Source organism: Heloderma suspectum, chromosome 5 (genome assembly GCF_057233095.1).
Source record: "Heloderma suspectum isolate Gila_16-S chromosome 5, 16-S_ref, whole genome shotgun sequence".
Taxonomy (NCBI): Eukaryota; Metazoa; Chordata; class Lepidosauria; order Squamata; family Helodermatidae; genus Heloderma; species Heloderma suspectum.
Genome location: NC_139462.1, coordinates 218355833 through 218369625, shown reverse-complemented (window position 1 = coordinate 218369625; position 13793 = coordinate 218355833). Strand labels below are relative to the sequence as shown.

Here is a 13793-nt window from a genome sequence, read left to right as displayed (position 1 = left end):
TATTTGTGTAAAAGCAATTCTACCGCCTGGGCCAAGTTGTCTGTGGATCGCATGGCCTACCAGGCAATCAGACGCGTCAGTCCAGACGAGAATCTTTCCCTTCATTCCGCGAGTGCCGCAGAAGGGCGGCCCTGCTCCCCTCCCCTCCCCTTTGCAAATGCCGGTGCCAGAGTCGTTGAAAACCCGGAGTCCCTCCAGACCGAAGGGCGATGGGGACGCGACCACGCTCCCCTTGCCTTCAGAGCATGGGCTCTAAAGATCCATTGAAATCGATGGACGTGTTTGGGTTCGGAGTGTCGGCTGGTTAAAAGCAGGCCTGAACTGAAGCAACGGAGTCACTTACCGAGCAGTGACCCCGTGGAGGCTGGAGGTGTCCGATGTCAGTGGGGCAGCGAATCCGCTCCGGGTTTCAGCTGGAACTCTAAAGGAGCTCTCCAAGGTGCACCTTGGAGAGCTCATTTAGGGTGCAATTTAATGCACGACTGAACAACAACAACAACAACACAGAAAAAAGTCCCACACCTCCCTGTCTAAGCATGCATAGGATTGCGCTCTTAAGAGTTCTGACTGGTTCTGACTGAAACAGGGGACAGATTCACTGCCCCACTGACATCGCAGCCACCAGCCTCCACTGGCGCACTCCTATGCACGTCCACTCAGAACTTGGCCCAGTGAGTTCGATGGAGCTTACTCCCAGCTAAATGGGTAGAGGATTGCAGCCTGAGGCGGCTTAACTGGGCCGGCGGTTGGGTTGTAGGCTGTGATGTTGCACACACAGTACTGCCCTGCTTACTCCGGATTAATTAATTCAAATAAACCAGTATGTATTGATTCGAACAAACCACTACCGCCCCTGCGCACAATCGCGGGAGCCATCCGACCCGCCCGCCAGGGGCTAGAAGAGCTTTACCCGCGCAGCACTCAGGCGGATTTACATTAAACTGTGCCCAAGGATCGAGTAATTCGCATCGAGGGACCTGGGGTGACCATCTTGCCACCACGCTTCGCTTGAGGTCTGCGCCATTCTAAATCAGCCTCGCTCGAGTTATGCTCGCACGCAAATGCATCTTACAACCTGCATCTTGTAGTTAGAAATAGAAGGGGTGGGGTGGGGTGGGGGTAGTGCTAAGGGTCTCGTTTTAATTGGCTTGCAGATGGGGGGGGCGGTTAAAGCGCGATCCTATGCGAGTTTAAATCAGAAGTCCCAGAGATGGCCCTCTAGATGTTTTGGCTTACAACTTCCATTATCCCTCGCCATTGGCTATACTGGCTACGGCTCATGGGAGTTGTAGGCCAAAGCAGCTGGAGTTGCCCCCCCCCCCCTACACACACTAAAAAAGGGTTGCATAGGACTGCAGCCTTGGCTAGTCCGGCTCCGAGAAGCCTGAGTGTGGCTAGCGAGTCAGATGCCTGGCCGGTGAGGCTGCGGTCGCCTTCGGCGCTGAGAACGTGCGGCTGGGCCCAACAGGAGGCGGGCCTGGCTCCCGGCTCTCAGTGACGCCGGCCTCGCGGCTTCCCCGTGGGGAGGGAGGGCAGATCCGTCCCCGCGAGGCGGATTCTCCCGGAGACTGCCGGCTGCGGGGCGCCCTACGCGGCCTTCCCGGAGGGGCTGCGCTCCAGCGCCATTCCTCGGTCTTCCCCCACGAGGCAGGAGGAGGGCGCGGGACGGCCACTGGCGGCAAAGGGCTGGGTGGGCAGGCTTGAGGGCGGCCGTCAAGGGCTCTGGCTAGCACAGCGTCGCTCCGGGCACCGCCTCGCAGCAGAGGCAGCGGGGGCAAGCCCGGGGCTGCCCGCGGCCCAGTGGCGACGCAGCGGGGGCTGGCGGGGCCTGCTTCAGTGGGCGGGGGATCCGCTCTGGACTTCAGCCAGAACCAGCCAGAACCCGCGAGGAGCGACCCCAGCCCTGGAGAGGGTTAGGCGCTTTGGATAGCTCCTTGAGAGTTCTGACTGGTTCTGGCTGAAACCCAGAGCCGATGCACTGCTCCACTGAAAACGGAGCCGCCAGCCTCGCCCTGCTGGCCGAGCGCAGCGGAGAGCGTTGGGCTGGCCGCTGTTGGAGGCAGAATGCTGAGCTGCTGCTGGCCTTGCTGTGGACCGGAGGGGCCGTCCTGGCTCCAGCAGATCCCTGAGCTAGTCGGAGATCGAGCCTCTCCCTTTAGGGCGGCCGCTCCGGACAGAACGAAGCGAAGGGACAGGCGGGTCGACCCGCCCGTTTCCCTTGACTCCTCCCCTAGGTTCACTCGCCACCGCTGCGCCACAGCCCACTCCCGCCTGTAGCCTTCCGAGCTCACTCCACCCACCCGCGGGAGCCCGCTGCGCGCTGCCGATGGCGTCTGGCCATTGCGGCGCCCCCTTGCCCCGCTGCCCCGAAATTATCTGACCCCTCCACCGCTCCGTTCTTTTCTTGTCCCTCTAATACAGACTGGGCTGGGACCACATACTTCCGTGGGGTAGATCGCATCACCGATGCAGTGAATACGGACTTGAGCGCGCTCCGGGAGAGAGCGCAGGACAGGAAGGCCTGGCGTGCTGTGGTCCACGGGGCCACGAAGCGTCGGACGCGACTGAACGACTGAGCAGCAACAACTAATACTAAATAGTAATGTAGTAGTAGTAGTAGAGGAAGAAGAAGTAGCAGCACTACTAGGAGTAGCAGTCTTAGTTGCTGGCTGTGAGACAGAGTCACCTCTCGGCTGTGTGTCTGCACGAGCCTGTGGCTGGCGCAACATTAATGTCAAATACTACTGATACTAGAAGCAAAGTGGTACTCCTACTCTCGGCAGCAACAGTCGCAGAAAGCAGTTGGGGGTCAAGGACTAGTTCTTTCCGAGTTCTGTATAGTACCTGCTACATTGTTAGCACTTAATGTGACATATTTCCCACTAGAAGAGTTACTACCTGCTTACTACTCGTAGTAAGTTCTTAGAGCCGCCACTTCTCTTTCCGTTTACCACCTAGCTCTGCTGAGTGCGACATGCCTCGAATTTCTCGCAGGGGGACCGAGGCGGGCAGGAGAGAAGGCTTTAGGCCGGTGCTCAGGAAGGGGTGAGTGCCCACGCCGGGGGTTACGGAGGCGCTGCCCGCCCTTCTTACCGGCTTTGACCGAGCAGTGGATGTGCGCCTTGGACTCGTAGTAGACCCAGTCGAAGCCGGCCTCCACGGCCAAGCGGGCCAGCATGCCGTACTTGCTGCGGTCCCGGTCCGAGGTGGTGATGTCCACGGCGCGGCCCTCGTAGTGCAGCGACTCTTCGGAGTGGTGGCCGTCCTCGTCCCAGCCCTCGGTGACGCGGAGCTTCACGCCGGGCCACTGGTTCATCACCGAGATCGCCAAGGCGTTCAGCTTGTCTTTGCAGCGCTGCGGGGGAAGCAGAGAACACGGGCATGGCGAGGGGAGCAAAGGCCGGGCGCGGTGGCGCTCACACAGCGAGCGCGGGGGGGGCGAGGACCCCCCCGCCCACGCGCTGACTACAACCCCCATCCTCCCCAGCCATCCGGGGATGGTGGGTGTTGTACCCAGCACATCTGGAGGGCAGAAGGCTGCGGGAAGCCCCCAGAAGCCGAATTCGCTCCCTGTGGCCTCGTCTTCTGTCTGTCCCCATCTGGACCTGATGCACTCGTGTCAAGGCCAGATCCCCAGGGAGTGCCAGGCAGGATCAGGGCCTGCACGCACGCACAAAGACCTGGACTCCCCCCTTTATTTCTAGGGATCGCTTGGGAGCAATCGAGTAGAAGACGAGGGCTTAGGCGCCCCAGGGTGGGCGTGTGCGCGTGCGTGTGAAGGCTGCGATCCACAAAGCAGACGTTTACTCAGAGATAACAATCCTGCTGATTTCAAAACCAGGGCTCCGGATCGCACCCCTTAAGCACTCGCTTGGGCGTCAGTTCTATGGACCCGCACCATAGAAGCGTACGGTTTGCCCCTTTGGCTCCACCACTCCTCGGCGACGCCCGAGCAGGGCTTCCTGCGCATTTTTTGCCCTGCCATTTAGGATGCGCAAGTGCTCGCGTTGGTGCCGGGAACCAGCGGTGGGTAGAGAAGGCGAGAATCGGGCGACCGGGGCATACGAACGGCGGACTACGGGACAGGGCGGCTGCAAATCCCGTGGAAACTGGGGAGTGAGTCCAGTTAAACTCAGTCGGACTTACTTCTGAGTAAACATAATTAGGATCGCGTTGCCCGGAACAAACAAGCGTGCGCGTGGAGGCCGCTGAGGATCGCGCCCTTGGAGAGCCTCGCTGCAGCTCCGCCCTTCGACGGAGCCTCCGCAGGGGAAAGAGCCTTCGCCCCGCCCAGGGCACCCCGCAGATCCAGGCTCAGCGCAGCTGCATCCAGCGAGCAGCCCCTGCAATCCTTCCCGCAAGGACCCTGATCCTCCGAAGTCGCCCCCCCCCTCCGCCCCATTCCTGCCGCCTAATGCCTTGAGAGTGGAGGAGGCGCGCGCGGGGGGGGGGGGAGCCCCTTTCCCATTCTTGGCAGCAAAACCAAGTTGACCGGGAAAGACGGTAGTCTTCGGGAACTCCCAGCAGTCCCCTGGCCAATGCCCCCTTCCGCAACCTGGCTGTCCTCCAGATGTTTTGGGCCGAAACTCCCATCATCCTCAACCAAGCCTTGCCGGCTGGGGATGGTGGCAGTCCAACACATCTGGAGGACAGCCAGTTGGGGAGACAGATGTTTCGGACGACAACTCCTAGTATCCTGACCATTGGCCGTGCTGGCTGGGCTGATGGGAGTCAAAGGCCTGAACATCTGGTGGACGTGATGGCTGGGGCTGGTGGGAGTTGAAGTACAGCACATCTGAAGGACAGCCAGTGAGGAAAGAGGGGTTTGACCGGGTCTGATGTGCCGACCGCACCGTAAGGGTGTGTTTGGTGGGATCGCAGTCCCAGGACCGAAAACCGTCCAATGCAGATGCGGGTCTGCGAAAATTGGCAACACAGAAAGGAAGAGCTGGATGGCAGGCTGACTCGCGCTCTTGCCCTGGCGTCAGCTACACCCGCAAAACAGCGCTACCAAAAAGCCCGACCTACACGCCGGTTGACAAAAGCCCGTTGTCGAAGGACAAACATCCCCGGTCCTGAACGTGCTCATTCCGAAGTCAGTTCGGTTTATTCCAGTGGAACCTACTTTCCAAGGAAGGTTGCAATCGGATGCATGCTTAAGATAGGATGCGTTGGCAACCCTTGCTTCCTGGAGTCAGTGTGGGTCTGGCCACCGCAGATACTAAAATGCTACTCGAAAGTACATAAGGAAGCGATTGCTTAGGAGACCTACTTTGGCGGATCAGGGGGTTAAGTGGAAGTAAGTCCACTTTATTTCGATAAAGTTTACTTTCAAAGTAAACCGACTGAAGGGCAACTTTCTGTGCCAAACCGACTAATATATCAAAGAGGGGCCTTCCTTCAATGGCAATCCCATGCATCTTTATTCCAGAGTAGGTCCTGCTTTGTCCAATGGGGCTTACTCCCAGGTAGAGGTTTTCCAGCCTGGTGCCTTCCAGATGTTGTTGGACTACAATTTCCATAAACCCCGGCCACTGGCCATCCCGGCTGTGGAGCTGATGGGAGCTGGAGTCCAAAACTACCCAACTATCCCAAACTATTTGGACAGACTAGGACTTAGGATGCCCCCCCTCCGGGCTCTACTCTACCTGGAAGCCACTTTATATACAGTTTCAAGTGGTAAAGCTTTTGCTAAGCTGTAGTACTTCCGACTGCAGGGATGTGTGTGGACGTGTGGACGTGTTTGAAAGCTGCTGTATGCAAACAAACCCCTCTCCGTGTGCAGAAGGAAAACAAGACTAGGCCAAACCCTTTTTTCTAAAACAGTAGCTTTCTACCTGCATGGAGTTTCTTTTCACTTGAGGAAAATGTAATTGTACAACCACCCCCACTCACCCCCCCCCCCCCGCGCACACACACCTGCAGTGTGAGATGATACAGTTCAGGAACAGCTTCCCCCACTTGACTGGTATACACTGGTCTCGGTCACCACTACTCTTGCGCCATTTCTCTGTCTTCCCTGGCCACTATTATCAGCTTCCCCCCCCCCATATGTTCTTATTGGGTTGGATCTAGGTTTAGTCATTCTTAGAGTAGACCCATTGAAATCAATGGGACTTAAGTTAGCCACGACTATCTTAAGTCCCATTGATTTCAATGGGTCTACTCTAAGTATGGCTAAATCAGGAATCAACCCATTCGTTTCCGCGTGTGTCAGCCCTTTCGGTTCTGTGTCCTGTACAACCAGCTCCGTGAGCATTTCTATTGGCTCTCTGCAACCTGTAGGTATAAGTCCTTTCTCAAACGGTGCCCTGCAGATGCCCAAACATCTGGAGGCTACCAGGCTGGGGAAGGCTGGCCTAAGGGGATGCGCCCCACCCCCAGCAGCCATTAAAGTCAATAGAAGCCTCCCCACGGGCCTGGATGGGATGTGGGTTAAAGCGGGAAGAGAGAAAGCTTATAGAACCGAGTGCGCGGCCTGCCTAGACAGGAAGGGTCCAAACACACACTAAGCAAGACAGCATCGCCACAGTTATATTTTACAAAATCCATTTGTGCAAGCAAGGAAGGCAGCTATAAGGGGCCACCCATTTAAAAGCGCTGCAGCCCGATCGTCTACGCATGTCTACTCAGAAGTAAGTCCCACTCGGAGTTAAAGATTACTCCCACGTAAGAGTAGAAGTGTGCATAGGATCGCAGCCATGGTGGAACAAGTCCTTTCGTACGCTACCCTACTGCCTAAGCTGGAACTTTCTGGGAATTCCGAGGCCTTCTCCTGGGACAACCTTCCCTCACAGTTCACGTTTCCAACAAATAGTAAAAGCCGGAAAGGCCCTTTTCAGAATCACACACAAAAAAGGAGCCCCTCCCCCCCCCCCGCTTGTATGATCCTTCCTGCACTAGTGCTTTTTGCTGGAGAGGAAAAAACTAGCGTGTATATTACAGGCATTAAACGAGGGGGAGGGGGAGGGGGAGGGGGGGAGAGCACCAGAGACCTTAATTTAAAAAAACAAAAAACAAAACCCTCCACCACTTTCCAGGGAGGGCTTTAATAGTTTTCATATTATCTGATGCTGAGGGATGGAGTTGAGAAAGTGAGTACACAGGCTCGGCGCAACCCCCAACAGAAGCCGAGCTGGTCAGTTTCACGACCCGCGCCTCCCTCACCGCCTTGCGCCCCGCGAAAGGCCGCCGCGGGGTCCTGGAACGTCGCGCCTGGCCGACTCGGGGGGCGGCGGGGGCAGGCACGTATGAGCGAGAGGTCGGGAGAGAAACCCACTTCCACCCCGCCCCCAGCCCAAACACGCGAAGCTTCGGAGCTGAGCTCCGAACGGGAGGACGGAGAAACGCGCGAAGGACGGAGGCGCGTCCCCGCGCGGGCGGGGCGGCTCAGCTCGGGAGCTCGTCTGGCAGCGCGCAGCCGCCCGCTCGCCGGTCTCCGGGGGAAAGGCCGGCTGAGCGGGGATTGTCGGAGTCAAAAGCCGTGGAGCCCCAGCTGTTGATTAATTCATTGGGTCGTGTGCCACCGATCAAGCCCCGCTCTGCGCAGCCACCGTGAAGCGCCGCGCGGCTGCCTCGGCGAGTGCTGCGCCTGCGCGTGGGCGAGAGAGAAGGGGCCAGCCAAGTTGTTCGACGAGCAGCCCCGCACCCCCCGCCCCGCCCTTTCTCTCGCTAATCCCTTCGCCAGTCCCCGACTCCACGGAAACACCTGCACAGGCACCTGCCGCAGTCTCACCGCCCGGCCCTCTCCTGCTTTGCTCGGGGAGACAAGCTGCGAGCCGCACGGAGCTCACTCCCAACCGAGACTGCCACCCCATATAGCCACTTCCCGGAGAGTAAGCCCCATTGAACTCAGTGGGACCGACGGCTGTGTAGACATGCACAGGATCGCGTTGTTAAGCATGCGTGTGGACTTGTGTGTTAACCTGGCCACACTTCTCTGGGAAGTATGGCCCACTTACTGCCGAGTAACACATACACAGGATCGGGCTGTGTCGGCCCACGATCCTAAGCCCACTTGCCTCAGGAACAAGGTTGCAATCCTATACATGTCTACTCAAAGGTAACCCCCGTTAAGTTCAGTAGGACTTTCTCCCGGATAAGCGCGACTAGAATTGCAGCCTCAGTCCCCTCGAATGCAGTGGGACATCCTTCCGAGTGAACCTATATCTGTCTGATGCCAGACACCCCATCACACGTAACCTCCGCTTCCCTCCTCCCCGACACCTGGGAGGGAGGGGTGTTGAGTGCATGCCTTTGCTTCTAACCCGCTCTCTTGTGTATTATTATTGTTATTATTATTATTATTACAGACGAATTCCAGCTTTATCATAAGCGACTTGACACCCTTATCTCGCCTACAGATCCAGCCAATGCCTGGTGTGTGTGCGTGTGTGTGTGCGTGTGTGTGCGTGCGTGCGTGCGTGTGTGTGTCTAGGGTGTGGGGAGTCTGCAGTCAAGGGCTTCTGCCACCTGTAAAGTTCGGAATCACCCGCCTGCTCTGGAATCTCTGTTTGCCTTCGTCTCCCCCACTCGTTAAGTTAATATTAACTAGGCGGCTAATGCATTAAAGCAACTATTCTGAAAGTTTAACAATTCCATTCAGGGCGTCAGATCCCTCCCTCCCCCCCCCCCCAGATTGAAGGAAGCCGAGAAACGCCCGGCTTCATAGACGGCTGAATGAGGCAGGGGACGAAACGTGGGGCTGGGGGCGGACACAGAAAAGATTCCTTCGAGTTCTATTAACATGGACATTCTTCATACCAAAGGCCGATCTCTCGCCGCCCCCGCCCCCGCCCCCGCCCCAGTCTTCATCCCTTCCAATCCTGCAGCACCAGATCAGCGCACCCTGTACACGCTTCAGGAGCGCCGGAGGGGGGGGGGGGGGAGAATGGACTGATCACAATCTCCTATTCATTTTCTTGGGGCTGCTCCGGCTCAGCTGGGTTGGGGATCGAGGTTCGGTTGTCCTCCCCCCCCCCCGTCCCCAGGCTCACCCGCAAACGGGATGCTCACCTGCTTCATTTTGCCCTTTGATGTCCCCCGACCAACCAGGAGACCCCCAACCATCTCGTCCCCCCCCCCCAAATTCCCAGCCTTTCTGTCCGTTTGATGAGAAGCGCGGATGGGTGGGAGCCTTTCTCGGTGTCCCACACCTCCCGTCCAGCTCTGATCGTGCCCTGTTGGTACCCGGAGGACGGCGGGGGGGGGGGGGAGGAGAAGGACTTCCTAATCATTTCACAGAATCAAGGTTGCCACCCCCCCTTGCATTCCGCAATACACGCCCTTTTTGTGTACCAGGAAGGAGGGAATGAGAAGGGGCCACCGCGACGTGTGTGTGTGTGTGTGTGGGGGGGGGGGGGATATTTGTTTTCTGTTTCGTTCGACTAAGGGAAGTTGACAGAAGGTCAGAAGTTCAAACGCTGCTAGCTAATGCAGCATGGGAGGGAGGCCAGCCGTGTGGAAGGAAGGGAAGAAGGGAAGCTGAGAGACAGAGGGACCCGAGGCGCATGGGAGAAGGCATGGTGGGTGGGGCGGGGATCTCCTTCTCTCCCCTCCCCACTCCACATCTGTATAGTCCTGATCTCAAGCTCGCGCCGCAATGCTGCCTCGCGTCTGAAGTCTCCTCTCGCTCTCCGGGGGGGGGGGGTGCGCGCGCGCGCCTTCCCTTCGGCGCTAGGAACTTGCTTAATGCGCCGGGCTTCGCCTTGGCTACGAAGAGCTACACAGAACAGGTTAGAATCGAGCGGCATGGATGCAGGCGGGCGGGCACGCGCATACGCGCGCGCGCCTTTCCCGGGGCTCTTGCGCCACAGCAACCGAGCCGCGCCAGAAGACAGCAGCAGCAGCAGCCTCGGTCGGCCGCCTTTAAAAAGGATACAGACTGAAACCCTAGCCGTTGCGATCGATAAAACAGGAGTAAGCGGAGCTGAAAATGCGAGATGGGGCGTCTTGCTGCCGCACAGCTCACCCCGACCGTGCGTCTTTGCAGATCAGGAAAAAATGCGGGGGGGGGGGGGAGTGGACGACGACGACGGAAGATGATAGAACCGGGAACTGGATCACAGAATGAAAGATCCAACAGTAGCATTACTCCTCCCGCCCGCCCCATTTGCCTTTTGCTTTATTTATATGTGGCCTCGCAGGAGGCGGGCTCGGGCTGCGAACTCGCTGCAAGCCCGGCACTGGGGCCTGTGCATATTTAATTGAGGCTCGTGCGCCTCGGCGTGGCGCGCGCCTCGTCCCTCCCAAGGTACAGTCGGATTTAAGGTGGTCGGGCGGAGTTCGCGAGCACTCTGCCCCTTGGCCCGCCCCGAGCTCTTAAACGAGAGGAAAATCAGGCCGGGGGGCGGGGGAGGAGGAAAGAGAAACGTCGTGGTGGGGTGGGTGGGGAGAGTTTAGGAAACCTCCCCCCCCCCGTGGAGTTTCCAGCTGATCTCTTATTATAGAACTGAAGGTGGGGCTTAAATATATTAATAGAGGAGGGGTGGTGGGGGGGGAAGAGACTGTTGACCTATATTTGGAAGGAAACCCATTTTCAGTGACTGGATGCCAGCTACATTTTGCAGGTAGTTCGGAGGAACTCCGGAACTAGGAAGCTTGTGGCGCGCGGGGTGGGGGTGGGATTGAATGCTTGAGGAATCTCCTGATGAACTCAGTAGCTTTCATTAGGGATGATTAGAATAATGATGTAAGGAAGGGGTTGTTGGTTAGTGGACAATAGTTCTAGGTTCCTATTTTTAGTCCACAACAAGCAATATGTATTAAATCAGGTGCTTTTAAATAATAGTATTATTTAAATAATAATAATAATAATAATAATAATAATAATAATAAGTACCGGGCACACATCTGATCCTCTCTCTTTCTCTCATTGCAGAAGAAGTGATGCAACGTTGGTGAAGTTACTTGTTCCCCCACCCCCCTCTTATGGTGGTAACACAGGTCGGGCGCTGAGCATCCTTAAAGGAAAATCAATATATTAATGCTCTGTTGGGCACAGTTGCAAAAGAGCAAGATCATCTTTGGAAGATGATAATTCTAATGCCAGTGATATTATTATTATTATTATTATTGCTATGGACGTCGGGCTAGCCTTTGGGAAGTGCAAGATTCTGACCTTCCTGCCAAAAGGCTTGCAAGGTGCCATTAGGGAAAGGTGGTGAATCTAACACGTTCTGGTTGTTTTTGTTGTCATTATTATTTAAAAGCGGAAAATGAATCGATGCCCGAGGGAGATACGCCATTAGCGTCAGCCGATTCGTTAGATCCAAGTGGGTCCCTTGGGTGGGCGGGTGGGCGCCGGGGGGAGGAAGGGGCAAAATGCAGTCAGAACCAGCTAACCAACCAACTCGCGGGGAACGGCATAGCGTGGTTATCCCCGCAACTATCACACCATTCACCCCCGGAGTCCCCCTCCCTCTTCAGCCTCCTCCATCCGATGCAGGAGACCGCCTAAAAAAATGCCACACGCAGGTGGAGACACCCACCCGCGCGCACCTTTGGGCTGCAAACTTCTTGGGGGCCCGGCTTGTAAGGGCCACGGAAGAGGCAGAGCAGCGCTTGGGGAAGAGAAGGGGCGGGGGGCGTGTGGAGGGAGGCAGCGAGCGAGCGAGCGAGCGAGCGCGCATGAGAGATGCTGATGCTGGAGATGCCTTGCTCCCACCGCCAGTGAGCCCCCCTCGCCACCGCCCAGCCAGCACGTCTGAACGGTATTTCTCTGACCTGTGTCATCAGCCTGTCGGCTCCCGTGTTCTCCTCGTCCTTGAAAATAATGTCCGGGTTGTAATTGGGGGTGAGCTCTTTGAAGCGCTCCGAGTTCCTGCTGATCTTGCCTTCGTATCTCCCGCTGGCGCCCAGGGTCTTCTCCGCCACGTTGGGGATGAACTGCTTGTAGGCTAACGGGGTCAGCTTCTTGGGGTGCCTCCTCTTGCCAAAGCCCCGGCCCGGGCCGCAAGCCAGCGCGGAGGACAGGAGCAGAGCGCCCAGGAAGCCTAGCAGGAGCCGCGTCCTCCTCGGGAGCAGCATCCCGTCCGCGGAGGCGAGAGCCCCTCTGCGCACCGCGCCCGCTGCGCCGGCCTCCCGCGCGCTGCTCCTGCCCGGCTTGCGGCGGGCGCGAGCGAGCGAGCGAGCGAGCGAGCGCGTGTCCCGCTCCGCCCTCCCTCCCTCCCGAGCGAGCTGCGGAGCTCCCTGCCTTCGGCCGCCTGCGCCTTCGGATACTATCCCCCGATCCCTAGCAGCGAGACAGGTGCTGGAACGGCAGCCTCGAGGTCGAGCCTGGCGATAGCGGAACTCATCGGAGTTGAGAGCGCGGCACAGAAAGGCAGAGAGAGAGGGGAAAAAGGGGAAAAGAAAAGAAAAGGAAAGGGGGGAAAAGAAAAAAAGGTCTGGATCCTAGTGCGAGCTAAGCGAGCAACGCTTGTGAGAGGCGCCTGCCTTTAGTTCTATATTATAGCTGCCAGTGCTGAGTTCTGATTGGCCGAGGCGAGAGAGAAGTATTAACCCTGAAGAAGGCAAGAAACAACAACAACAAAAAATCTTGGAAGCGCTCTCTCTTCTCCTTGTACCTGAAGGGCTTGGAAATGAAAGGGGTGGGGACTCCGCTTTCTTGGGATAACATCAATTACACGTCTCAGTTCTTTTCTCTCTCTTTTTTTTTTTCCTTCCACTCCTCTTAAACTTTTTTTCTTTTCTTTTTTGGCAGAACGGTACATTTGTCAGCAAGACTAACCGATGCTGGTGGGTGGAATATATACAGTTGAATGGGAGGTAGACACCTTGAGGATGTGTGTGTGATATCTATCTATCATCTGTCTGTCTGTCTGTCTGTCTATCATCTATCTATCGGTCTGTCTAATGGAAGGGGCAATTTGAAATCACTGGAAAAGAAAATAACAACTGCTGACTCCAAATGGCCACAAATTAATATCTCAGAACGCATTTTGCAAAAGCTGGTGCCGTGTGTTGGAAGAAGTCTATACTGCAACCCCTCCTCCCCCCAATTTGAGTTTGGTGAACTGTGATCATCCTCCTAAGAAAGTCAAACAGTTCTTGAAACATACTTGTTCTCACCACCATCCTGGCCTCGCAGAAAAGGAAGAGAGAATAAATCTCTATTTCTTTGTTTTTAAGGAGGCATCCCCCCCCCCATATATATATATAACTGAACAAAGCTGCTGATGCTGTAGTCTCTTTGAGCATGCTGAATAACCAAGCAAGTGATATAAAGTACGGAGAGGTGGGTGGGAATCCGAACATTTTGAAAATAAGTTTATAGGTTTTCTAATACAATGAAACTTAGTCCAAAATTGTGTAAGATTGCAGCCTTAGGCCTGCAATTAATTACTCCCGGGATTGCACACTTTCCTAAAAGTAAGCCCCATTGAACTCAATGAGACTTACTTCTGAGTAGCCATGTATAGGAGTGCACTATTAGTCTACCAAAGTCTGTCTGTTGGTCTGTCTTTCTTCCCCCAGTTGCTGAAAGAAGGGTCACACGTCATCAGCAGACATCAAGTGAATGGCGCGGAGGGGGCTGCGTTTAATGTTAAATTAATTGTTATCTCCCGCTGGCTGGCAAGTGATGGCTTTATCCCGAGCTGCAAAAAGCTCCTGGTCAGACAAAGGTGTTGAGAGACAAGCAAAATCGCGAAGAGATGGCCCTGATAAGGCATCTTCAATAGCAAACGCTGAGTCCCAACAAGGAGCAAACAGCTCGACCGCTGCTGTTGGAAAACCTGTTGGGTTTTCCTTTTTCCTTTTTTGGCTTCAGAAAGAAAATATCATTTCTCTCA

General features: G+C 56.1%; 1 protein-coding gene across 1 annotated transcript in view; it reads right to left on the bottom strand.

Moving 5' to 3' along the window:
- The window catches only part of SHH (sonic hedgehog signaling molecule), a 38047-nt gene extending 25625 nt beyond the window's left edge, over positions 1–12422 (bottom strand). The window contains exons 1-2 of the mRNA XM_084859314.1: positions 11725–12422; positions 3094–3355 (exon numbers count right to left, since the gene is read on the bottom strand). Coding sequence (XP_084715440.1) covers positions 3094–3355; positions 11725–12027 — 565 coding nt within the window. The 5' untranslated portion in view covers positions 12028–12422. The remainder of the gene's footprint in view (positions 1–3093; positions 3356–11724) is intronic.
- Between the last annotated feature and the right edge of the window lie 1371 nt (positions 12423–13793).